We start from the raw sequence: 24125 nt of genomic DNA on the forward strand, positions 1-24125 counted from the left end.
TCCAAAACGTGTTGTTAGGAGTCTAGTATTGTCACAATTATATACTGGAATAGTGGGGCTGTGAAATGAGCCAAGCTTGATGCATGACTGTTATCCTGGTAAGTATCAGGCGATACATACAAGTTGCGAATACCGGCGAAATAAATTAATTTCCAAAGTTCGCACAAAGTATCTTTCGTCACAATTGATCGATCATGAGATCCCTGCTTCATTTCTTATGGCCGTTGGATGTGAAGTTCTTTACCCAAGGGTCGGCCAACCATTCCCTTGGGAAGAGCTGTAACGGGATAGGTGGAAGGGGTCGCTTAACCGTATTCATACTAGGCTGTTCCAGAGAAAGGAAGGTTACGTACCAAGTCAACATCCGCCCAAACCAACTTTGACTTGTATTCAGGGCTCTGGCCGAGATTCAATCGCATGATATGGTCATTATCAGAGAGGACAACCGAAGTTGTGTGACATTTCACCCGCTGACGCTAAAACTTGCTTAACCAGATAATCACGATATAAGCCGTCGCATCGACATGGATAAATCCGTTTATGACACTCACTTAGATTACCTACTAGAAATTTATAATAATGACAACCGTCATGCAGCTCCAACATGGGTGAGAATCAGAATAATATACCGTCAATTAGAAATGATCACCCGAGTGATGTGCAGGCCTGGCTGATCGGTAGCGGCATTGCCTCCATCACGGCGGCAGTGCATTTGATCAGGGATGCTGGCGTTCCAGGATCGAATATCCACATCCTAGATGAACATGCACACTTGGGCGGAGGCATGGAATCTTTCGGGAATGCTCAGGAAGGTTACTTTCTTCCATTCGAATGCCACCCATATTTCCATGGTGGGTGCATCGAGAACCTCCTTGGCGCTGTTCCTAGTATCACGCAGCAGGGAAAATCTCTGCTCGATACGGTATACGCATTTGAGCGTACCGAACGCCCGGCTCCGAAGCAGACTGCTCTAACACGAGCTGTGAAACGAGGGGACTTCGGACCAGAAGCGGTTCGCACGGAGGGTATCAATGTTGGGCTAAAGCATCGACTGGAATTGATTAAATTGCTTCTGCAAAGTGAGGAAGAGCTGGAATCGAAGACCATTGACAGCTTTTTTGACCCACCCTTCTTCGAAACAGTATTCTGGATGCTATGGTCAACAACGTAGGTATTGGATGAACGTTTGATATCAGCTCCTCTCTAAAACACAAATTATAGCTTTGCTCTACAGCCATATCATAGTGTGGTTGAGTTTCAACGACACCTCCGCAAATATCTAGAGGAGATACAATCATTGAACAATCTGAAGGTCATGAACCGAACGCGATTTAACTTGTATGAGTCCGTCACAATTCCTATCATCCATTATTTGGAATCCAAGGAAGTGGACTTCCGTCTCAACGCCAAAGTAACGGATCTCCGATTCTCTTCTGAAAGCGACCTGAATACAGTATCTGAAATTGAACTGATGAGCAATGGAGCGCAGCACCTGGTGCCTGTGAGCCCTAGAGATGTTGTTATTACTACCCTAGGTTCTACAGCATTAGGTGCTACTTTTGGATCTAACATATCTCCACCACCAAGACGATATGGCACAAATAGGCACGCAAGTAGGGAGTGGGAATTATGGGAAAAGCTCTCTTCCAAGTCCGCAAAATTTGGAAATCCAGCTCTATTCCTCTCTCATACAAAGCAATCAATGGTTGTGATTTTCACAACCACTTTCTTGGGCATGGAGTTCTTGCAACTCTACGAAAAGCTGACACAGGATAGCCCAGGAACCGGGGCACTGCTCACACTCACACAGAGCAACTGGTTAATTACTATTAGCATCCCGCATCAGCCGCTTTTCAGCAATCAGCCGGCTGACATCAATGTAATCTATGGATACGCGCTAAACCCGACAGTGGAAGGAAACTATATGAAAAAACCTATGCTTGCATGTTCCGGGGAGGAAATTCTGTTAGAAACCCTCTCACATCTCGACTTCCCAGTTTCTTCGATGCTAGCTACATCAAAGACTATCCCGTGCGCGATGCCGTTAGGGACTGCTCCCTTCCTAGCACATAGCCGACAGGATCGTCCTGCTGTTATCCCTGAAGGTACTACTAACATTGCCTGTGTCGGTCAATTTGCGGAGATTCCGGAAGATACTACTCTGACGGTGGAGTACAGCGTTCGTGGCGCGAAGCTGGCTGTCAATGAACTAATGGGACTGCCAGACGCGTTGCCAAAAATTAGGAAAAGTCTACTTTTGGAAGTTTTTGATTTGATGCTGTAAAATATGTATTCCCAGTGTGAATCTAGGTTAGTTGTATCAGTTAAAATGCGATCTCACTTGACACCGTACGGCATTATGGTGGGTAGTCCATGTATCTACTTGGGCATATACATAGCCCTGTTTATGCTATTGAATTTGTGGTTGAAAGTCCACTAATGAGTTCTCTACAAGTGCTTTTCAGTATGCTATTACTAGCAGAGGTGCTAATTATGGCAATACTCACTAATAGGATATTTGAACCTTAGACAGCGAAATAGCTTGAACTAGTTGACTTGATTATATAACCTAAGACTGATTGCTGAGACTGAAAATCACATCCTAACGTATAATTTTGGTTATGGTTCTATGGATTGATATAGAGATGGTGTGCTGTCTAAAACGGCGATCCAAGGGACGGGTAAAAAGCAAGAATCAAGAATCATATGACCTAAAATGATAATAAACATATAATGCTAAAAAGTCACACCATGATAACTTTGTAAAGCTTTTAAATATGACTAATTGTCGGAAATTTGATAGCGGTCGATCTTTCCCTCAAGGCCAAGATATTTATGAAATCGCAATATAATCTAGATTATAAGAAAACTGTGATGCAATCAGAAACGGTCGCAATTGTCTTTCTAGCGATATGGTTTGTCGCTTGCTTAATTTTGATGTATGTGTTAGTATTAATCTCTAAACTAAGTTGTTATAACAGCTGACTAACTGCCTGTAGAATTACAGGCCGTGCTACCAGATGCCAGATGACCGAAGAAAGATTGGCAATCTCATTTGCTGGCCTGTCATTGATAGACCGTGTGAGGCTTTTACAGGAAGAAATACCCACCCTGAAAATGCGAATATGGTCCGAATCCGCTCCTTATAATACAAGTGTCCGGAATGATATTATGACGAATCTTGTGATTTGGTGAGACATCTCATTATATCGTTGTAGCATCAGTGTTTACAGGGTTGCTCCAGCTTAATTTGTCTCGAGCCTGTTGATGGGGACGATATCGTCTATCCAATTCCCTGCCATCATGTTCTCCATGCTCCATGTCTGGAGACATGGTTCGCACAAGCACATGCGACTTGTCCTTTATGTCGCGAGGTTTTCTATTTTGGCACCCATTTTACATCCATTGTATAGGATACACGAATCGAGACCGAAATTGACGGTTGTTAATGTAGCTCAGAATCCTGTCATGCCATTAAACATTCAAGCAAAAAACATGCCTCCTAGAGATCTCATACCCAGTTGTTTCAATTTCAGCCAGACATGTTTTGCTACAACTCAGACGCTCCCAAGCAGTCAGATTCATGACCTGTGCAGTAAACAGAATGCGGCACATCCAAATAAGTATTTAGGCTTTGCTAGCTTAACAAAGGTTTGATGCCCAACATACATTACCATGTACGAATAACAGTGGCAATCTGGAATACCAATACTTCTTTATTGCTCGATACCAGCAATACTTGTTGGCAAGAGAAAGAAGAAAGGGGAAAGCCCGCTTCTTCAGATAATATCCAGATAAGTTAAACAATCATAAAATGCAGATAGGAAAATGCTTATAGAAAGAAATAATACATACGCTTCGCCTGAATCTCCAAACGCATCTACCTGTTCAAAACAGAGACATCTGGAGTGCAAAGTCACAAGTCAAAAATATACCTCGCACTAGCCGGCCATTAATTCATGTTTGCAGGATTCGAAGGTGTTTTTCAAGTGGGAAAGTCTCTCCGTCACTCAGTAAATTGTTATCGAAAGAAGAAAAAATGCAAACACTATTGAAATAGGTCTGTCTGCGTTTGTTGTTTTAAAATTTTTAAAAGAAGCTTGTGAATATCTGAAGAAGAACCGAGTCCATCAGTTCGCTACCTATAGAATATGATGACCCTTCAGAATTGAAATGATACTTACAAATTGCTACACTCGTAACACCATATGTACCTGTAATTGTTAGAGAAGAGAAGAAGAAAGGCGACTAGTGCTTGACTGGAATGACGGCATTATCCATACTGTATGGGGGGAGTTCCATGGGAATAATCTGTAACATGTGCTGTATCAAAGGATCAACATGACGGCAGACATTTCCTTTTTTGGAATGTTCGAAGGCAATTCTAATCCACTGCTTTCTAAATACTTTTTCTAAAATATATCTCTCTAAAGTCAATCTTACATTTCTCCTAATTTAATAAGTTCTTGGAAAGCAGAATATATTTCTTGATTCAAGATGGCAATCGACATGAAACTCGAGAATGTCCTCGAAATGAACCCAGGCGAAGCTCCTGTATTGTGCTTTGGAACAACTCTCACCAATGCTCAATGTTCAGTTCCCATTAGCACTAGATGGAGAGCGCACGAAGCAAGAATTTCCTACCTATTGCGTAAAACGAAGTGGCAACATGAAAGAGCGCGCAGGAGTTCTACTTCCCAGTCGTCTCATTCCTCGTCTGATGTTATTCGCGACGAGGTGCTCGAGGAATTAGCGAGTTTCATGCTTTGTTTCAGGCACAATGAAAAGCAAGGACCAAAAATTGTGAAGAAATGGAGAAGAGAAATTGAATTACGGCTCGAAAAATCATCGAGATCGCCGGCGTTATCCATGAGTCAGGGGACTCTCAGTTCTAGCGTACACTTACGAGAAAGACTTTCGAATCCGGTTCCAATTCTGCAACGAATGTCAGCACGAATTGAAGCGCGATATTCTCGCCAGGAAAGAGTCACTTTGACAGGGGCGTCTTCAGTGAAAACGACCATTTTGAGTTCTCGTCGACATCAAACTGCGCGGAATTCCTCGGCGGATCATCAAGTGTCTTCTAGGACTAGACAGACCCAAAAAGAAGCCTCAGTGACTAACTGCCTCACTGCGAATAGCAAACGGGCTACAACGACGGCTCTTACTCGGAAACCTATCAGCAATAAAAAGCAGAAGAAAGAACTGCACCCAAAGAAAACACCCGAGGAAAAGAAAGAGGAAAAGAGGACGATCGGCTCACGCTTGCCTATCAAACCTGGAGATGAGTGCTCCATATGCTTCGAGACACTGCTGAAAAGGCGGCGTGGTCGAACGGTTGAAAATGGGAGCTTGGCCTGGTGCCAAAACGAATGTGGAAGTAATTATCATCAGGCATGTATCTCGAAATGGATCGATCATAGCTCAAGACAATTGGTGATAACTGAGGATGGGTATCAATTTGGCAATACTAGTATCGGAGTTATGACTTTGGGGATGATGACCAAAGAAGTAGCAAGATGCCCATCGTGTCGCGCGATCTGGGTGTCTAAATAGCTAAAGAGGGGTTAAAATGTTCTTAATGATATAAAGGTTGACCTCTTGCTATTCTAACTATCAACCGACCTTCAATTATTTTCTTCTTCTTCCACGACCCTTACTGGTGAGGATTGTTTTGGTTGCATATTTTTCTGACACGGATGGCATACCGTATATCAAGAGAACCAACTTTAAGCATGTTGGGAAGCTGTCCTCTACCTTAATCTTATACTCAAGTCTTTAATTTTCCCTCTCCCTTTGGAATTTGCTTATAGGAAAATGTAGACCATCTGGTATCACAGATATTTCTTCATTTTCATGGTGAGCGCAAGTTCTGTAAATAAACGTTTACGCGAGTTTCGGGACCACGCTTTCATTCACGTGTCAAAACCACCATATATTAGTAAATTTCGAACAGAGTATACATGATAGCTCGTGGAAAACAAGAAAATGACACAGCTCTGATTTTCTTGTCTTTCATAATTAAAAATTAAAATAAAATAAAAAAATCTCGTGAATGGATTTATCAATATGTATTGTGTGTCCTTGTAGTTAGGGTTTACGCTGTGTGTTAGGAAAGTCCACTGAAGGACATCAGACGCACAACGGCATATCACTTCCAAACCGCTGTGATGGTTGTTGACAATCTGCTAATGCGGTTCTCGGACGAAGTATCTAAATGTATATTTACTGAAGTCAGTTCCGAATATTGAACTTATGTTCAATTATTTCGCTCTGGAAAAAATTTTACACCTGCCTACAACAATTTTTTCGGACCTCGCCTTAGCCCTGAAGCAACTGTTGCACCTTTTGCAGGTTGTCCTTAAAGGAAACGACGTAATGCAAGCCCGTGCTATCGCAGGAGCTTGCTTTTTGGCCCATAACGGCTCGAAGTAGCACTAATAACTCGGAGTTCCGGAAAATGCCCTCAGCCGTTTCCTGTTGGGTGGAAAGGCGGTACTCGGCCGGAAGGCCCATCACTCGCTCGATCAGGATTAACTGATGCTCCAGAACCTGCAGGATGATCTTGATATGCAGATTGCCATGCAACAATGGGAAACCTCCCAGCCGCAGTCCCGGCAGCGCCTGGAAAGAAGCTACCTCTCTCTCCGGCATCTCCAAGAGAGAGGCATAGATGCGTGCAACTGCCGCATCGTAGAGCCGGACGAGCTGCAAATAGGTGGTAATAATCATCAGAATCGTGGGAGTATTCGAAGGTACAGTTCGGGACGAGGTCCAATGTGGCTGAAAGCCGCCCATCGGTGATGACGGTCTCCCATTGGTGAGACCATTCATCAACTCCAGCGGTTCCAAGCTTGGCGACTTGAGGGATGCGGATGAAGAAGACGAGGAAGGGGACGGTGTGGCGTCCATTGCACGTAAGATGTTTAAGAAGTTGAACGTACAATAGAGCAATTCCCCCAGCGGGTTAGTTTCGGCGGCACCGGGGGAGGGCTCATACAGGTCACTGAAAATAGCCGTCTGGCCTGGTGCCATATTGCAAGGGTCTATACATGGACGAGTGGATACCTGCGCCAACTGGCGAGAAATACTCCCGTTCAGGTTTGCCAGCCATAGCACTGCGTCGCAGCCATCAGGAAGCTCAGGTAATTGGCTGCCGGCGAAGTCGGGATATTGATCGAGATCCTGGGACAAGAATTGATCAGCTGTGTACAGGTCATGAAATCTATCCAAGGTATCCTCTGCAGCCGGTAGAGTACTGGTCAATCGCGGTACGGCTGCTGATTGTGCGTGTGCCCCTGATGTGAGTAGAGGTGGAACGCCATCGAGGGTGGTGGGCTGGGGAAAGTCTCCCTGCACCAGCCCCGAATCTGGCAGATTGGAAGAAGGAGATTTCAGCCAGATAGGCTGATTTGGACCTTCTTCTATCAGCGGCAGCCGAAAGATATCGTCCGAACCGCTACTCTGTTGAAAGGGTTTCTGGATTATCGGAGACACTGATGGGAGGGCGTTCCTGTCACCATGATGGTCGTTGAGAAGAACCGGCCGTGCGCTCGTTCGCGTGGATCGAGGATCTCTTCTCCGGCGTGTAGAGACAGACTCGAGGTGCTGTCTGCTCGTGGCAGAGGAAGCCGACATGGAGCGGTGGTGGAGAAGCGCCGGGTATTTCAAGGTGGGACTTAGGGATGAATTTGAGGCTGAGGTTGAAGTTGAAGCTGTCGTAACCGTGGCAGTCGATGTCACGGCGGAGGGCGTTGTGGTGTTGGTGGTGGCACGGGGAGGACGTCCTATTAGCCTGGTGCAGCCGGTCACACAGACAGCTCCCGCCCGCAGGCATCGAGCACACGCGTCACTACTTTTCTCGTCTCGTGGACATCGGAGTTTCTGATCACGGCATCGATCACACGCAAACCGTTTGGGTGATGGTCGACTCATGTCTACATACCAGAGTTTGGGATAAACTCTACGAAGAAAGTTCAAAAACAAAGAAAACAAAGAAGATGGCAGAGGGATCTGACGAGACTATATATATATCGGTTAGCTTAGTGCATAAAGCCCCTGCTAGATGGATCGGGCACCAATACAGCTCCGGGAAATGTTATCGCCGAGAAATTTCGAGGTATCCCAGGATTTCTTGAAGCAGTCCTAAAACTCACGATCACATATAGAGCAGGTTGATCGCCTGGAGATCTGTTGCCGTTTGAACAAGCAACAAGAACAATGAGATTATATTTGAATTCTCTCATACAAGTTGTGTGTATACTCAAATGATCTGGGCAGATTGCCGTAACTGCCAATTCAAGAGTATCCTGGACATTTTCCTCCTATTTCAGTCGAAACCAGTCAATTCACGCAACATCAGACACCGAGCGGCGCAGTCCTCCGCACCACCGAATTCCCTACTAATATTATTAATTTTTGGGAAATGTCTCGACATTCAAAAGCGATAGCTACATACAAATATTCCAATATCGTACTATCTATTCGTATTCATACAGGCATTTGGAATATTCATTCTCATTCAATGGCTTTTGACAGCAGCTGACGCGTCTTAGTCGCAGAAAGCTTCCTCTCAGTAATCTAAGCTGAATACACCCTTGTCTTCACTAAGTGAGCTAAGGACAGTATCAAGAGAGTTAGAAAGCAAGGAGTTGTGCCACGGCCCACCAATATCCAGAAAAAGCCCTTTTTATGACACATATCATTAAGGCACGCTTGACTGTTGGTACGCCTAAAATTAGCTACAAGGACTCTGGTTAGCTCGGCGCGTTTGGCGGTTGTAGGCTGAAATTTAGCGGCTGGGTATCAGAAATTTGGTCTTTATCCGGTAATTAATGCATTTTAATACGGAGTACCGAAATTTATTTTTCTCAACACGGGTAATCCGAACACCCAACTGATTTTTCTTTACTTTTCAAACCTGCTATTTGCTTTGAAATATTGTTATCATCCAAAAAATGGCTAAAAAACTATATAAAAAAAGGTGTAAATCATGAAAAGAGACTTTAGCTTACTATTAATATGTTAAATAATAAAAAAGCATAGGTTTTTGTAAAGTAGTATATATTTATAATATGCCTATGGGGAGCAGCCCCTAGAAGATAGGGCCTGGGCCAATCCCATCCCTCGGGGCAAGTCTGGTATAGCGCTTCTGCTGGCGCGCAGGCTCGCGGGCTACCTCGATATTGATCCCTCGGAAGGCTTTGAGATAACAGCACCCTCAAGCTATGCCCTCCTATCTCTAAATTTTAGGGTACTAAGCACCGATGAGGCATTATAGAAGGCCCTAAGCAGTGGCATGAGGACGAGGCTCTGGTCAGATGGCTCCCGGTTAGACAGCAGCCGCATAGGGGTAGGGGTGGCCTATAGGTCTCCCAATATGTCTTGGGAGACGAGGCAGGCGCCACTAGGGCGAGGTAAGGAGGTGTTCAAATGCTGAGCTAGTGGGTATAGTAGAAGCTTTGGACTGGGCGCTTGATAGAGGCCTTTTAGGCCCAATCAGAATGTTTTTAGACTTGTAGGTTATTATAAGCTGCCTGTGGCAAGACATGTCTGGAGTAGGCTAAAGCCTGGCGCTATAAGCGCATAATCTAATTAGGTGCCTACTAGATAGGGGGCAGCAGGTCACCATCTATTGGGTGTTTGGGTATTGGAGGGTCCCTAGAAATGAAGAAGCTGATAAGGCTGTTAAATAGACTGTAGAGAAGCTTCTGAATGGTAAATATCTAGGTATCTCACTTGTTTACATGCACTGAGCCTGTATAGAGGCCTTGGGGGCTTAATGTATGACATGGCTTACTAGAGCACTCGCGATCTTTAAGGCCATGGCACAATATTTATATCAATTTAAAACTGGATACAATCTGTTGGGGGCATACCTGTACTAAATTGGTAGATGTGATATCTCTTAATATAGAGGGTGCTCAGAGAGGTTAGAAACTGTGGCGCATCTGCTGCTGTACTGTAGGCAGTGATGGTGATAATAGGAAACCCTCTATAGAGGCCCCTTAAAGGCCAAAATCAGTAGGGCCTCAATGGCTGAAGAGATCTTTAAAACACACATATTAACAGACCCTAAAGCCACTAAGGATCTACTCGCCATTATAGAGGTCATTAAGATCTTAAAGCAGTGGCAGGAGGCAGCCAAAAAGATTTGGAGAACTGGTTTATGGAGATAAAAGGCTATAAAGAAGAAAAAAGGCCTAGGGGGGCTCTAGAGGAAAGAATGACAGCCCTAGATAATCTATCGTTAGTAGATGATGCCCGCACGTTTAGATCCCAGAAAAGAAGCTGGGATTTTGCTAGCCCCAATAAAACTCCCAAATCACTTAAAAAGGTTAGTTATTTTCTTATTTTTTTTAATATATTGCAAGATCTTGAGGATCCAAAACCAACGTTCCTTGCGCGAGATGTGGAATTCCTTTCATAAGGATGAGGGTGGTTATTCCATCCATCACCATCCCTGCTTTGTGTACCAGTCCACGCGTAGGCATTACCATATCAAGCTCAGCAATGGTCTTCAGATGAGCCAGTCGATTGATAGCAAAAGTCGAGACCGTCGTAGTACTGCATGTATTCCACATATGGTTGGTTGTATTCCGTCGCCCAAAAGGGAACGTACATTGCGGTGCCCGCAACGTACCATCCACAGAAGTGGGTTATGTCTTCATATGAAATGGTTAAGTAATTGGCGTCCGAGTCGGATGGTTTGTTGTAATTGTCAATACTTTCAGGCCTGGTACAAGCAAAGGCAACAACATTACCACGGATCGAGTACCAGGCCATGTTCATGGGGATTTGGGCATCGCTGCCGACTTGGTTCTTGAGATCTGCTACAGCGGCGTCACAGTTGCCAGGATCTAGATTGAAGCCGCAGCCACAGTAGATGTCGAGTATGCCGTCACCGAAGCCATATTGGCTGGATTCATAGTATCGCTTCGAGATGGTCTTACGGTCTGGTGAGAAATTGTCGGCACGAGAGGTTAGTGTCTTGAGAGCGTTCTCGTCGGTGACGAACTGGGTGACTTCGCTGGAATCCAGTTTGTCACCGTTAGGAAGTGCCACGAGCTCATGCACTTCACGCCCCAGATGGTCAATATATGCTCGGTATGATCCATCATTGAGCCCTTTGGGTGGGGTCAGTGCAGAAATGTAACCAGTCAAGCTCGCGATACCAAAGAGCTTGGCTAGGACCATTGTGAATAATGTTGACGATTGCCGTTACTGTTAGAGATGGAAGAGAGGAATGGAATAGCGGATGAGTAAGGTGTTTGAGTTCGTTCAAGATAATTTTTTCCACACTACTCGATACGGCGATATATGACTGAATTTATATGCAACTTGGGGATGACCCGATTATCCCCATCGATCTTTCCTTTCCGATCTGCTACTACCCTCGATCCCCGTTTTTTGGGTGGTACGCTGGATATGGGGTAGCGTGGAAGTAAGTTTATTCATGCAAGACTGAGATATCGTCCAGTTTCCCATCATCACGAGGTAATGTTGGAAGTGGTCTGGTAAATTATCTTACATCTACGAGGCACGTGGTGTCATGGTAGGATGTCAGTTCCTAGGCAGATAATGCTAATCCATATGTATATTATTCATAGCAGTGCCAAAGGAGGATTGAAGGGTAAGATATATCGCTAGCTTGCGCTTCGGGGTCTCAAAGCAGCAAAAGCTTTTGGGGTCCTTTTCAGACACTAGCGTAGTGATCTCAAATGCTTCCACTCAAACTAGTAGCCCCAAGCACTAATCATTACAACCGACCAAATATCCTGCTTAGGTTCTCGAATATCCCGTCATCTGGCAATTATTAGATTAGTAAAGGAGCCATATTGTCAGATAGGATGTCAGTGTAACTGTGTAGCTTTACACTATCTTTAAGTTATTATATGAGGTTTAAGAATGATTCAATTAATTACCCTCTCCCTTTTTTATCCTTCGAAACGCAGTCAGCTGTAAATCTGCAATCAACAAACACTAAACCCAGATTTTCGATTATTCCAGATAATTATTAAGCTTGTGAATATGTAATGTTACCTTCGTTTGACTTTTCGAGTCTCCGTTCAACCTTTATTTTAGGTGGCAACGAATCTACTAGTCTTCTTTGGTCGCACGTCTCTAAGATATTGCTACTCAAGTTTCGCACTGACCAGAATGGGTTAGTGCTTTGCCCTTGTGCGATTATAGATATGCTGACAACTATTTTCCAGAAATAAAGTGGCGTTTATCCTATTAATAGCTCGAGCCTCGCGATTAACTGTTCAGGATTACTGAATCGCCTAGGAGGCTAGGACCAGCTTCTAATGGTCTTCTTGAATTCCTTTACTGGATTCTTTTCCCCAATATCGGCGCTGTGGTCTTCTGCGTCGATCACTACCGCAATGCGGTCCAGATCCAGATCCAGCTCTGGATATGTCGTTGCAATATCAACTACATGGTCCAATACCTTCTCTGTGGCGGTTTCGTAGTCGGGCCTCATTGGGATCCGATCCTTTCGTAAGACCATCCCTTGCCCCAGGTCCTTGAAGGTTGGTACAACGTACCCCAATTCAACCCCGTTTACCACATATAAATAATACAACTCTTCATGCGTGGCGTCAGCCCCTCCGCAATTGATCAGTACGGGGACCTTCGCCCCCTTTGGACGCTTGGATGGTAATGGGAGATAGAGGTATCCAGGAAGTGAGCTTCCATCCCCCAGTGGGATCTGCAGTATCATGACCTTTTCATCCATACACCTGATTGCTTCTCGAAATATCTCGATGGATCTTCCTGCGTTCTCCAAGACCCGGGTGTCGGAGCTGGGGGAGCATATAGGAGCACGCGCGGAAGTAATTAGAGGATCGTAGGTAGGCTCTTCGCGCCGAAAAGAAGTGGTGGCCATGTCGTACAGCTGAGCGAGCGAGAACCGACGCACGCTCGCCTTGTTCGCGCCAGGCACCATACCAGCTTTCTGGATCGTGCTTCTTGATCTTACCTATGGCCTCGAGGAATTCCGCCACATCGCAACCGCCAAACGGAGTGCTACCCAGAAGACGCGTGAGTTCGAAATCGTAAAATCTGCTCTGGAAAAATCCGAACATTATTCTGGCAATGCTTCCGATACGCGGGAAAGAGAGAGAGACAGACCGAGAGAGAGACCAAGAAGGCGACGCTATTATTCTGAAAGAGGAGTGAATAACTCGAACGAAATCACTTTTACTAGTCTCGAGGTGTGTGGTTATGAATACGAGGCATCTATTTTTATTTAAGAGTCCGAATGGGAGAAAGGACTCAGCTTGCCTATTCGGAGCTAAAGCTTTATAAGGTATTAAGTTGATGTTAGGTTGGTGTGATACGAGGATTGACGTTTCTCCTCTTCCGCGCCCTTTTTCCTTGTAAAACAACTCTTCCAATATGGCCATTCATTGGTAGAATTATCCAGCAACAGGCTGCCTTTTTTTGGTTCTTTCGTTCTCCTTCGGCCTGTAGTTGATTGCTGATTCCAGAAGTCAACCACAATTCGGCTATTTATTCATTCATTCGGAGACATTTAACTCAAACCCGGAGCCTTTTACCCGTGAAGCATTTTTGGGGGTTCATTTTATGATCGAGAGAATATTTAATATAAGCGCCGTCTATCATTACGAACATGATTCACAGGAATAAAGAAAAAGAAAAGGGGCATAAAATTAATTTTAATAATCACGGAATAATTTACTCCTATAGAGAAAGCGATCAGTGATTCATGATGGTGTCGTCCAGCCTCGTGGCAAGCATCATTCGTGTTGCGCCGCTCGGAACGTCTTCCGCTGCGTAAGACCGCTCTCTCCCTCTACGTAACAATCAGTTTATCTACCTGGACGCAATCACTCTGACTGACTATCTAAATCTGCGGATGGGGGCAAAAACCTCAGTTCATGTGCTCCGCAACACAACATATCACAATGATCTCCATTATCAACCCTCGGATCACGCCTTCCACCCGCCACTCGCTCTGGTATCCATTTTTCAGTAGCTATAAGAGAGTTGTCTTTCTGTCAGCACCATGCCAACTCTCAACTATCTTCTTCAGTTTGATGAATCTTAACTATTCTCCCGCGTCGTCGTTACTTTGGCTAGCAGCCATCTGTTTTGTCTTTGCCCACGCCTATCCTTTGCGCGTGGGGCTGGAGCATTTCAACTTGACGGCTGAAGATTGGCAGAGAAAGATACACGAGGAAGGATATCGCTTCCTTAAGGGCTTTGTGAATGTGAATGGGAGGAGGCTGTTACTGGTCGACTTTCCTGGTTGGTTATGTGTTTTTGCGGCTGTCGTCGTCCATTTGAGGTCCTAGAGCTTCTTATTGTACAAAATGGATAATTATTTCTTCCAAAAAGATATCAACATGGAAAAGATATTATGAAATTATTTAAACTACCTCTACCTTCCCATATCACTAGAGCCATACAGGAGGCGCCAAGGATACCTATGCCATTATCTGGGAAGCCCTACTTTCAAACGGCACCTAGATATACAGTACGTATGGCCTTCTAACGTTGACTGAAGAGCATAAAATCATGGAAAGAACCATTCAATCTGTCTAACACACTGCCTTACCGTAAGACTACACCACACGGACTTATATCTGAGCCTCGGTCTGTAGATTCTCGTCTGTGGGTGGCACCTTTTCGCTCTTCTTTTTCGCTTCCGTCATGCCGTACTCTGTTTCTAATTCTTTGCGCAACGGGACCTCTTTCTGCAAGATAACTAGAAGAAAGCCAAAGGCGGAAAAAGCGATGGCAACTTGCCAGGTTCGTCGCAAGCCGTCGGAAAAGACTGAAACGACTTGTGCGCGTGTATCATTAGAGAGGGTTTCGAGGAACGTGCGGGTTGCGTGTTCATACGCCTTGCCTCCGGTCAGCTCGGCCACGACGGCTGCGTCTGAGATGCGAGCCGAGAGTTCATCGAAGCGATTGTTGAAGATGGCAGCGGGAATGGTCGTACCCCAGATTAGTCCAAAGCTTCTAATAAACGCCCAGGTGGCCGTTGATAAAGCATTGTCGGCGTCGGTCAGCTCGGCTTGAACTGCTGGCAGCAAAGTCGGAATGATCAAGCCGGCCCCGGCCGACTCGATGACTTGAAAGATCACCCACTTGGCCGTCGAGGAGTTCTCGTCTAGAAGACTGAAAAGTCCAAATCCAATGGTCATCAACGCGTAGCCGATATGATGAATGGGGCGGTAACGTCCAAACTTTGCAAGAAGGGAACCGGCGGTGGCAGCAAATGGGACAAGTATAAGAATCGTGGGCAGCAACTGTACACCTGAATAGCTTGGAGTCGATCCTAGCACGCCCTGGAAATAGACCGGAAGAAAGTACAGGGCCCACATAGTGACCACACTATGCAGAAAAGTGAGGATAAATGCGGTGAGGGAGGTTTGGTTGGAGAAGAGATGGATTGGCATGGTTGGGTTCAACGAAAACTTGGATCCTTCGAAGATAAGGAAACCAACGAGCCCGAGCAACCCCAGAAGTAGGGAAAGGATGATGTGATAGGAGGACCACGGGTACAATGTACCAGCCCATGACAGGGCGATCAAGGTGGACACAATTGATCCGGCAAAGATGGCGTCCCCGAGACAATCGATGCGGCCTAATTTGGTTGCCAAGGCGGTCTCCTTTTGGTATTTGACTCGCAAGAATAAGACCAAGAGCACAAGCGCGAAGCCTCCCACGGGTAGATTCAGATAAAACACCCATCGCCACGTGGTATGCTGCACGATTAGTCCCCCAAAAAACGGACCCAGAGCTGTACCAACTGCAATGAGGCCAAAGATTAATGCCAGATAGTTGCCGCGTTCCCTAAGTGGGAGTAAATCGCAGACGATAATTTCCACCATGACATTAATCCCACCAGCACCAATACCTTGGATGGCTCGACCTGCTATCAACGTGGCGATGTTATCGGCACCTCCGCAAATGCCACTACCGAGAATAAAGGCTGCGGTGGCGATAATAGTTGGCCATCGTCTACCGAACACGTTGGAAAGCTGGCCGAAAAGAGGTTGCGTTGCAGTCCTGGTCAAGGATCCGTCAGAAAACTCTTTAATTGGAGTTGGATAAACGTAGATTGATAGAAACGATACGCCCCTAAGAGACTTACATGGTAAGAAAGTAACCATTGACAACCCAGACATACTTGTCTGCTCCGCCCAGATCACTGATAATGGTAGGCAAAGCAGTCGAGGTGATGGTCGCCTCCAGCGCCGTTAACAGCCCTGCAACGCAGATAGCCACGATGATGGCCCAAAATCGTACTCCTTTCTTTTGAGTCTGGCCCTTTTCTGTTGAGATCTCCGTCTTTCCAGGGCGATCGTCACTCTCTTTGTTATTTAAAGAGCCGGCATAATAGTTGTCTTGGCCCGTAGGGACCGATTCGGTGTTGTGCTCTGTAATCTCCATTTCGAATAATTAGAAGAGAGAGAGAATGTGCAAAGTTCAATCTTGGATTTCAAAGAGATCGAAAGGGGGGAACGCAATGGCTTCATTTGGCTTGTGAGACTCTTCTAGGTTTGAGCCACCCGCCACCTGCGTTTGTTCGTTGTCTCTAGGTAGGTGGAAGATGCGTCACCACCGCCTAGCAATTTATCAAGCTCCTTCCTGGTCTCTCTCTTATACCTATATAAATTAAAGGGGGGATTGTTAGGCAAAACATTGCCACTCAAAGTCACGTGAGAAACATAAAAACTACCCCCCCCCCCCACGTATACGTATGTATAATGTCTTAGAGATTCCTTAATATCATCAACCATCCAATAATCTAAACTGTCTTAAATTGCGGCTTTCCACTCAATGCTATGTTTTTGCGGAAATTTCGATTCGGAGACTTTCGGATTCGGAGGGTTTGCTTTCGGAGTCGGAGGCTGTATACTTGGGTAGCCAGTTAGGAACTCTTATATCGAAGGACGAATTTCGGCCGAAAAGGCAATCCAGGAGGACGAAAGAAATGAACAAAGGGTCTACATACGTCACGATAACAAGCATACTATACCTAGCCTCTGGACCCCTGATGTAAAGAAAGTCCTACGCCTTAGCAACAAGGAAGAGAGGCTCGGAGGGATCACAACAGCCCAAGTTCCCACAAGCCAAGCCAAAGAGAGATCTATAAACTATGGCAGCACCTGACCAAGTCACTATGAAAGATCTGAGTGGTACATGGGTTATGGTTCGTCAAAGCCACCTAGCACCCACTCCCTACATCAAATTCCTTGGAATAATTGGATACTAACTAAATTGCTTTGCGCAATTGTTCTATCTAAGAGTCAATCGCTTTCAGACCCCCTGGACCCGTCTCTCAAACTGCAAGGCATCCCATGGCTCATTCGTAGAGTGGTCTCCTGGGCGACAATTACTGGTCGTTTAAAACAAGCTGCCGACGAGAACGGTACAACTTTCATCAGCATCGAGCAGACGGCTACCGGTGGCATCAAGGGTGAGACGGAGACCCACCGACTCGACTGGAGCCCGGTCACGCATGGATCGGCGATGTTTGGTTCACAGACAGTTCGCAGTCGATGGATTGATCTGAAAGACAATCCTAAGAGTGAGAATGGGACAACACTGGACCATTTCCTCACTGAGGGTTGGTTAGATAGAGAAAGCCCGCATGTACAAGTTTCTATACAGAGTGAAAAAGGATGGACAGCGGAACAGATTTGGGGTTTTGCAACGGTCCAAGAGAAGAGATACCATGTTCGGAAGTTCCTTGTGAGGAATAACGGAGAAGTAGCAAAGGCGCAGATGGTTTATGAGTGGCTTGAAAGACAGTGAATGAATCTAATTCTATATCCACTATAGATTGGCCTATGGACATGTTGCAAAGTGAGATGCTGTGGGTGATTCCTGTCATGGTTTGACGGAAAGATTCCGGCCAAAGATATATATATATTGTCTTGTTTAGAAACATTGTTGATGAATTTGCCTTGTTTCCTAATCCATGCCTCAGAATAGTAGCATAAGAGGCATATCACCTATACAAGCAGGGATATTGTTTATCGAGGGCTGTCCAATTAATCATTAAGCTAAACACCTGATGTAGCCTAGCAATTGAAATGCCTTTTATATTTAATAAAGGGGTAAAAACTACACAAACTATATTATCTTTTTTATACTTATATATTACACATCAAGGTTTTTGTTACTATCCCTATAATAGCATACAACTTTAGATTTTAAAGCCATCTCAGCTGATATATTTCTATCTCCTATTTTTATCATATTTTCAAAACTTTAATCTTCTATCTTAATATAAAATTATATTCTATTCTGAAGGTCAAATCTTAGAATATCTCTCAGCTCCTCTTCTAAACAAATAATTTCAGTCTCTACTTATTCTAATTCCTTTTTAGAAATCTCCTTTTCTTTAGCTTTTTCCTTGAGCAATTGATCAACCTATGCTTGCAGGCCCCTATTCAATGACAAGAGTATATCTTTTCCTGAGTTGGTTAAATTGGTATTTTAGTCCACTCAGCATGGGGATGAGTTCATTAGCAAGTAACACAAAAGTGGGATCGATAAACTGCAACGGGCAATTAACAGCAATTCAGCTATTCACGAAAATACTATTAATAACGTGAAAGCTCGTACAAACAAGAAAATAAGAAAGCATGCCCTAGATGATCTTAAACCTACTAACCAGATTAGCATCTCAACTCAAAATCCAGGTTGACAAAAATATTCAAGATTGTCAACAAGGATGCAGGAGACCTCACAGTTGTTCACCAGAATCCTGACAATCCATCGGCTCGACAGCATTAGAAGATCTCAAATGGCCGCCTTAGTATTGATACTTCGCGTCATTGGTCAATGTTGATATGTACAGATATATATCACGCTAACCAAAAGGAGTATATTCCAAACGCTACATATATGCTGCCTTGTATTGAATATAATTTTCGGTAGATATTTAAGGTACGTGTGGCAAGATGGTCGAATATCATTTTTGTATTGAATACTATCTATACATGTATTAAATGTCGTAAAATATCTATTGTATACACATGAAATTGAAATTGAACGAGGAGTTACGCATAATTTGGAAACAACAAGTGCTGATCTCTCTCAAAAAAATACTCGTCCATGTCCCCCATTGCATTCGCAATGTAATGAGTTAGGAATTCGTCCTCCAAATGTCGCCACCATTTATGATGGATCGATCTCAGACCGCCATCATAAGCAGCCTTATCAGCACCTTTCTGATTCCACCCAGGACCCAAATCACGCCAGGGCATCCGGCCGTCTGTCCGATGCGCATTGTTAAGTAGATTCTGCTCCGGGTAGTTTGAATCGAAGCGGTTGGGGATATCAAGAAGGGAGAGGTAGTATTCAGAGAGATTTTTCGAGGGACTGCACATGAAAAACCCTGCGTTCATGTAGTTTTGGGGCGCGTAAAAGTCATTTCCTGGGACGGGAGGGAGGGCCCATTCTACCCAGATGTCGTGGATTCCAGCGATCATATAGGTCTCGGGAAGGGGGCCTGCAGCAGCATCATCTATGCTACTGTTATAGACTGTTCCATTTGATATTATTGTCGTCCATGGCAATGTCTGTTGAGGTGCGGTTGTTGGACTTTCGAAAATATGCTCAATTGGACGGAAAATGACCGTGTCGGCGTCCAAAAACATGATCTTGTCGTACTCTACCAGGTTCCACAGATTCAACTTGGCGAGCACGCCGCTCCAGCGCTCCCATTTTGGGTGAATCCACTCGCGCGAGACATTGTGTACCGGCACCACAGTGGCTCCGTCGTTCTTTAGAATATCTCGGTGCCTCTGGGGTACATCTTCGGTGACTAGTACAAGAAGTGGGATGTCGGTATTATTCCCTCGGGTCCGCGGGTCGTGGAGGAGTTGATAGGTGAGTAGTCGCGCTGCATGCAAATACGGTTCCTGGACGTTGGGGTATTCGATGTCGCCCTCTGAAGTGAGAATAGTAGCATATGCGTATTTTGACTGTGACGGTGGTCGAATGTTTGTCCATCTATCACCGTCCCGCAGTGAGATTAACCCCCATGAAAATATCATAAAGACACAGACTAGTAGAAAGACTCTCCTAAAATAAGAAGAAAAGGTCCATTTATTAAGGGGATGAACAAGCATGCTTTACAATCGGTGTAATAGAGTATTGGGGGCAGAGATACTTCAGGAGAGAGACAATGGGACTTTGCGTCGTTTATCTGGTTTTTGGCTTCGCCAACATGTTCTTGTGATGTTTGAACACATGGTCTACATGCTATGTCCAAGTAGATGAGTTGATCAACAGCGAACTCTTCTCACGTCGTGATTCGGCGTGGTAATTATAGCGACGATTCGGGCGGCAGTCCCGTTGACGAATCAGGCTGCGCTTTTCTGGGACTCCTGTTACGAATTGTGACTTGCATGGTGTGGCATGTACTACTCCGTGGAACTAGCCGTAGCGCGTGGGAGAAATTGCTTAAAAGTAGCGCTCTTTTAGGGAAACAGTGATAACAGGCTACTCCGCACCAGTTAAACCATTCGACAGTTGAGACTGAACGACTCCGTAGAAGTCTCGGAGAAAATAGGATTGGAAAACACGCGGCTTACTATATAGGGAAGACTTCCATGAGACCTGGCTTAAACAAATCAAGGGGCTTATCAGGTGAACAAAGTGTCAAGGCTGAGACTTTGCCAGGGGTCCATCTGGAGCGCCATCTCGATCTAGGAACTACCCGTTGGTTAGTGCCAGTGGTTGATTGAACTCATTGGTTGGACATAGCCGCCAATTTGTGGCACAATTTGCGCTAACTTCGCAGTAAAAATGATCAACAAACTATCAATATGATCCAAACCGAAACCATGTGCCCTTCCTACCCGCTTTACTCCATACATTCGAATACTTCGGCTACAGCACCCACAGGGTCCAAAGTATAGCGGCGTTTAAGCCCTGCATCTCCAAAACTGTTTCATGCAGATTCGTGAATTTGATTTGACGACGCATTACTTTGAAAGCCGAGAAAGCCGCCGACATTCCCGAATAGGTCGTTGCCCACAATAAGATGACAACATAAACCGATACCCAATGTCAATTTGTCTCCGTCCGCTGGAACTACTATATGGAATGTTCATGTTCATATACTAGCACATAGCATGAGCCCAGTCTAGTTGTACTCACTACAGATTTATGTTTCGATAAGGAAAGAGTGCGACATCGTAAAAGTTGCAATTGGACTGTTTTGATATTAGAACATTTTCAGTGCTAGAAATGGTCCCAACATTGGAGCTATTTCGAAAAGTTGCTTTTTGTTTATATGGCTTAGTCATGTTGCTGGGATATAATGATAAACTAATTAAAATGGCTGAATAGTTCTTGAAAAATGCCTGTGGACTTGACCAGCAAGTCTTAGCAGGTTTAATAGTAGTTTCCAATATTTTATTCCACGGGTGAGAAGCTCCATAGAGGTTCACAACCCAACAGGACAGGAAGCTGTAGCTTAATAGTTCGTTGAGTTCAATGACAAGCGGGGATGCGTGTCGGCTTGGTGTGGCGCACGCCTCAGTTGGGGATTCTGATGGGTGCTAAATCTGTGTACGGAGGTCGGCACAAAGAGTAGTGTATGGGCGCTTAAATCTCACTAATGTGCCGGGCATGATTCCGAGTGTAGGGAGAAGTCAGGCGTACTTATCTACTACATAGATGTTTATCCGTCTAGGTAAGCCAAAAATAGGACAGCTAATGCCAAAAGCTATAAAGCGGGCAAGAATTCTGTCAGCAGCATTTATAATCAACATTCTATTTCCGGCCAATTTCCGGGCTTTCTATAACTTGATTTATAATATCATGTATAGCTACAAAATATTCTTCCGTTAATAACAAAGTGAAACGAGCAACTTCGTGTAACTGGAGACAATTCGAAATATTAATTAACATATATATTTAATAAGAAAATAAGAAAAAAGTCTCCTCCAGTGGCCGAAGGAATAATTATAAGCCCGAGCCCGGTCGATCGTAAAGTGACATGGACTTGTATGGGTTTGTATGGTTCAATCAAGCAATGACGCTGGTTGTTGCTCCTACTTAAGAGGACAGTGTATCTATCCCAGAGATACAATCATCATCTCTTGCATCAGACTCAATCACAGAAGTGTCGAGTCTCCCATCTCCATTCACTGTCCTTACACACCAAGCCTCACGCCTACACCAGACCAGCAATATGTCTCTCAAGCCGATCACTCTGTGGGGCCATGACATCGGCCCCAACCCCTGGAAGGTGGCCATGATCCTCGAGGAGCTCAACGTCCCTTACACGCTCAAGCTCCTCGAGCTCCCGGACATGAAGAAGGAACCGTACGAGTTGATCAACCCCAACGGCCGTGTGCCTGCAATCGAGGACCCAAATACGGGCATCACGCTGTGGGAGTCGGGCGCCATCATCGAATATCTGGTAGAAACCTACGACAAACAACACCACATCAGCTTCGCCCCAGGCTCGAAAGAGTACTACGAAGAAAAGCAGTGGCTGCACTACCAGGTATCCGGCCAGGGCCCGTACTTCGGGCAGGCCGTGTGGTTCATCCACTACCACCCCGAGAAACTCCCAAGCGTTGTCGACCGCTATTTCAATGAGATCCGTCGCGTCTCCGGCGTCCTCGACCGCGTCCTGCAGGACAAGGAATTCCTAGTTGGCGGCAAGTTCAGCTATGCCGATGCCGCGTTCGTGATGTGGTATGCCATTGTGCTTCTTTTTGCCGACAGGATCAACCTCGAGAAGGACTTCCCCTTCCTCAACGCCTGGTTGGAGCGCATCAGGGCCCGTCCGGCCATTGCAAAGATCCTGCAGGACCGGAATGCGGCTATGGCGGCCAAGTAAAAGCGTGTTGGGAGTCAAGGGAATTTGTCTGGCGAGATCCACTCTGCTGCTGGGTCTGAGATGGAGTATTAAAAAAGTTTTGACGAATTAAATCAATCTCCATTGTGTCGAAATGATTATATACAGGACGATTTAGAGATTATAGATTCAATATCTTTCTATTTAGCTGCCTATACTAGAGCCATGCAGAGAACTCTATATATAATGAAAAGCTCGTGAATCTTCTAATCCTGTTACATCAATCTCAGGGAGAGCCCAAGTTATAGTGTTGTGTAGACACTATATCCTCGAAAGGCAGCCGACCTCTGCCAATGATCCTAGGTACATTCACTTCCCAGCACAGATTAGCTTTGGGGCTCGGAATACCTAGAGTATTATGTTTCTAAACGGCACATCTTAAAAATAACAGCCAACTCATGTCAAGGATCCTATATACAATCGTTTTCCTAAACAACTATCTTGGAAGTCATTCCAGACTTAACTTAATTCTGGGGTTCACTATCTAAGAAGCAATCTGTTTTTGGAAAGCCTTTTTCTTGCTAGTTGGCCGTATAAGATGCAGTTCACGAGTCTATTTTATTTATATAAGGACTGTGACATGGATAAGCTCAGGAAGCATGTTTATGCCGAATCCGGCTATACCGGGGGTCTCCAAGATATCTTGGGAATCAATTGTGATATATCATAATTGATATCATAAAACCCTGGGCATGATGTAAGTATCTCTTACCTCACAGCATATACCTGTATCTAGTTAGATTAGGTATTATTAGTTGTGTAGGGACTTGAACATGTAAGCTTGATTTCTAATCTAGAGTGAGGAAACTAAAGCAACATCTTTTATATAATCTTTAATATAACCTTTAATATAAGTCTATTTAGTTTTGAATAGCCCTTGGTTCGAATATTTCTATATTTATATTAAGTAAATTGATAATTATTCCCCTATTAGCCTTGCTTTATAGCCTCAATATCGAACGGCGAAGCTTCAACTCACCCACCTCTAGTCTTTCCAGCTTTCCAGACTGCCTGGACCGTGTTACAAATATACCAGCAATTTTAGTATAGTAAGTATAATACTCTTGAGTATAACTGGCCTTAATATCCTAATCATATTAGTAATTAATTTTTTATATATAATTATTATTTCGGATTAGAGATTGGGATTTGAATCGATTATAGATTACGTTTTCAGGCAGAAGTGGCGGCTCGCTTGTGGAATACGGAGTTCGACAGGCTCTGCAACTATCGGGGAGTGGGGCGAGAACTCAAA

At 44.7% G+C, this 24125-nt stretch overlaps 10 protein-coding genes across 10 annotated transcripts; 5 read left to right on the plus strand and 5 right to left on the minus strand.

Annotated features, from left to right (window-relative positions):
* The first annotated feature begins 383 nt into the window (after positions 1 to 383).
* On the plus strand, positions 384 to 2311 carry BGW36DRAFT_389803 (67 kDa myosin-cross-reactive antigen family protein). The gene is made up of 2 exons (XM_046217397.1): positions 384 to 1167; positions 1222 to 2311. The coding sequence occupies exons 1-2, from the start codon at positions 605 to 607 to the stop codon at positions 2282 to 2284; spliced, it is 1626 nt and encodes a 541-aa protein (XP_046066109.1). The 5' UTR covers positions 384 to 604; the 3' UTR covers positions 2285 to 2311.
* Positions 2312 to 4497: 2186 nt separating this feature from the next.
* BGW36DRAFT_440507 (uncharacterized protein) lies at positions 4498 to 5556 on the plus strand (the record flags this gene model as incomplete). Its single annotated transcript, XM_046221528.1, has 1 exon — positions 4498 to 5556. One exon carries the CDS (start codon positions 4498 to 4500, stop codon positions 5554 to 5556), a length of 1059 nt encoding a protein of 352 aa, XP_046066110.1.
* A 494-nt stretch (positions 5557 to 6050) lies between these two features.
* BGW36DRAFT_389806 (uncharacterized protein) lies at positions 6051 to 7969 on the minus strand. The gene has a single exon (XM_046217398.1). The coding sequence runs from the start codon at positions 7933 to 7935 to the stop codon at positions 6322 to 6324; it is 1614 nt and encodes a 537-aa protein (XP_046066111.1). The 5' UTR covers positions 7936 to 7969; the 3' UTR covers positions 6051 to 6321.
* Positions 7970 to 10506: 2537 nt separating this feature from the next.
* BGW36DRAFT_364573 (uncharacterized protein) lies at positions 10507 to 11196 on the minus strand (the record flags this gene model as incomplete). The annotated part of the gene is made up of 1 exon (XM_046214566.1): positions 10507 to 11196. One exon carries the CDS (start codon positions 11194 to 11196, stop codon positions 10507 to 10509), a length of 690 nt encoding a protein of 229 aa, XP_046066112.1.
* A 1096-nt stretch (positions 11197 to 12292) lies between these two features.
* On the minus strand, positions 12293 to 13088 carry BGW36DRAFT_364574 (Alpha/Beta hydrolase protein; the record flags this gene model as incomplete). Its single annotated transcript, XM_046214567.1, has 2 exons — positions 12293 to 12861; positions 12923 to 13088. The coding sequence occupies 2 exons, from the start codon at positions 13086 to 13088 to the stop codon at positions 12293 to 12295; spliced, it is 735 nt and encodes a 244-aa protein (XP_046066113.1).
* An 816-nt stretch (positions 13089 to 13904) lies between these two features.
* On the plus strand, positions 13905 to 14321 carry BGW36DRAFT_307848 (uncharacterized protein; the record flags this gene model as incomplete). The annotated part of the gene is made up of 1 exon (XM_046212275.1): positions 13905 to 14321. The coding sequence occupies one exon, from the start codon at positions 13905 to 13907 to the stop codon at positions 14319 to 14321; it is 417 nt and encodes a 138-aa protein (XP_046066114.1).
* Positions 14322 to 14487: 166 nt separating this feature from the next.
* BGW36DRAFT_440514 (major facilitator superfamily protein) lies at positions 14488 to 16603 on the minus strand. The gene is made up of 2 exons (XM_046221529.1): positions 16130 to 16603; positions 14488 to 16044 (listed from the first exon to the last, which is right to left on the minus strand). Exons 1-2 carry the CDS (start codon positions 16426 to 16428, stop codon positions 14607 to 14609), a joined length of 1737 nt encoding a protein of 578 aa, XP_046066115.1. The 5' UTR covers positions 16429 to 16603; the 3' UTR covers positions 14488 to 14606.
* Positions 16604 to 17137: 534 nt separating this feature from the next.
* On the plus strand, positions 17138 to 17796 carry BGW36DRAFT_307634 (uncharacterized protein; the record flags this gene model as incomplete). Its single annotated transcript, XM_046212255.1, has 2 exons — positions 17138 to 17191; positions 17287 to 17796. The coding sequence occupies 2 exons, from the start codon at positions 17138 to 17140 to the stop codon at positions 17794 to 17796; spliced, it is 564 nt and encodes a 187-aa protein (XP_046066116.1).
* A 1245-nt stretch (positions 17797 to 19041) lies between these two features.
* BGW36DRAFT_350758 (nucleotide-diphospho-sugar transferase) lies at positions 19042 to 20048 on the minus strand (the record flags this gene model as incomplete). The annotated part of the gene is made up of 1 exon (XM_046213330.1): positions 19042 to 20048. One exon carries the CDS (start codon positions 20046 to 20048, stop codon positions 19050 to 19052), a length of 999 nt encoding a protein of 332 aa, XP_046066117.1. The 3' UTR covers positions 19042 to 19049.
* Positions 20049 to 22195: 2147 nt separating this feature from the next.
* Positions 22196 to 22852, plus strand: BGW36DRAFT_432804 (glutathione S-transferase; the record flags this gene model as incomplete). The annotated part of the gene is made up of 1 exon (XM_046221179.1): positions 22196 to 22852. One exon carries the CDS (start codon positions 22196 to 22198, stop codon positions 22850 to 22852), a length of 657 nt encoding a protein of 218 aa, XP_046066118.1.
* Between the last annotated feature and the right edge of the window lie 1273 nt (positions 22853 to 24125).

Source organism: Talaromyces proteolyticus (genome assembly GCF_021365285.1).
Source record: "Talaromyces proteolyticus strain PMI_201 chromosome Unknown BGW36scaffold_14, whole genome shotgun sequence".
Lineage (NCBI taxonomy): Eukaryota > Fungi > Ascomycota > Eurotiomycetes > Eurotiales > Trichocomaceae > Talaromyces > Talaromyces proteolyticus.

Excerpts from the sequence above, each read along its gene's own strand:
- BGW36DRAFT_389806 (XM_046217398.1), bottom strand. The coding sequence starts at position 7,935 with ATGAGTCGACCATCACCCAAACGGTTTGCGTGTGATCGATGCCGTGAT.
- BGW36DRAFT_389803 (XM_046217397.1), top strand. The coding sequence starts at position 605 with ATGGGTGAGAATCAGAATAATATACCGTCAATTAGAAATGATCACCCG. Across the intron at positions 1,168-1,221 it reads TGGATGCTATGGTCAACAAC|CTTTGCTCTACAGCCATATC; the intron begins GTAGGTATTGGA and ends CACAAATTATAG.
- BGW36DRAFT_440514 (XM_046221529.1), bottom strand. The coding sequence starts at position 16,428 with ATGGAGATTACAGAGCACAACACCGAATCGGTCCCTACGGGCCAAGAC. Across the intron at positions 16,045-16,129 it reads AATGGTTACTTTCTTACCAT|GACTGCAACGCAACCTCTTT; the intron begins GTAAGTCTCTTA and ends ATCCTTGACCAG.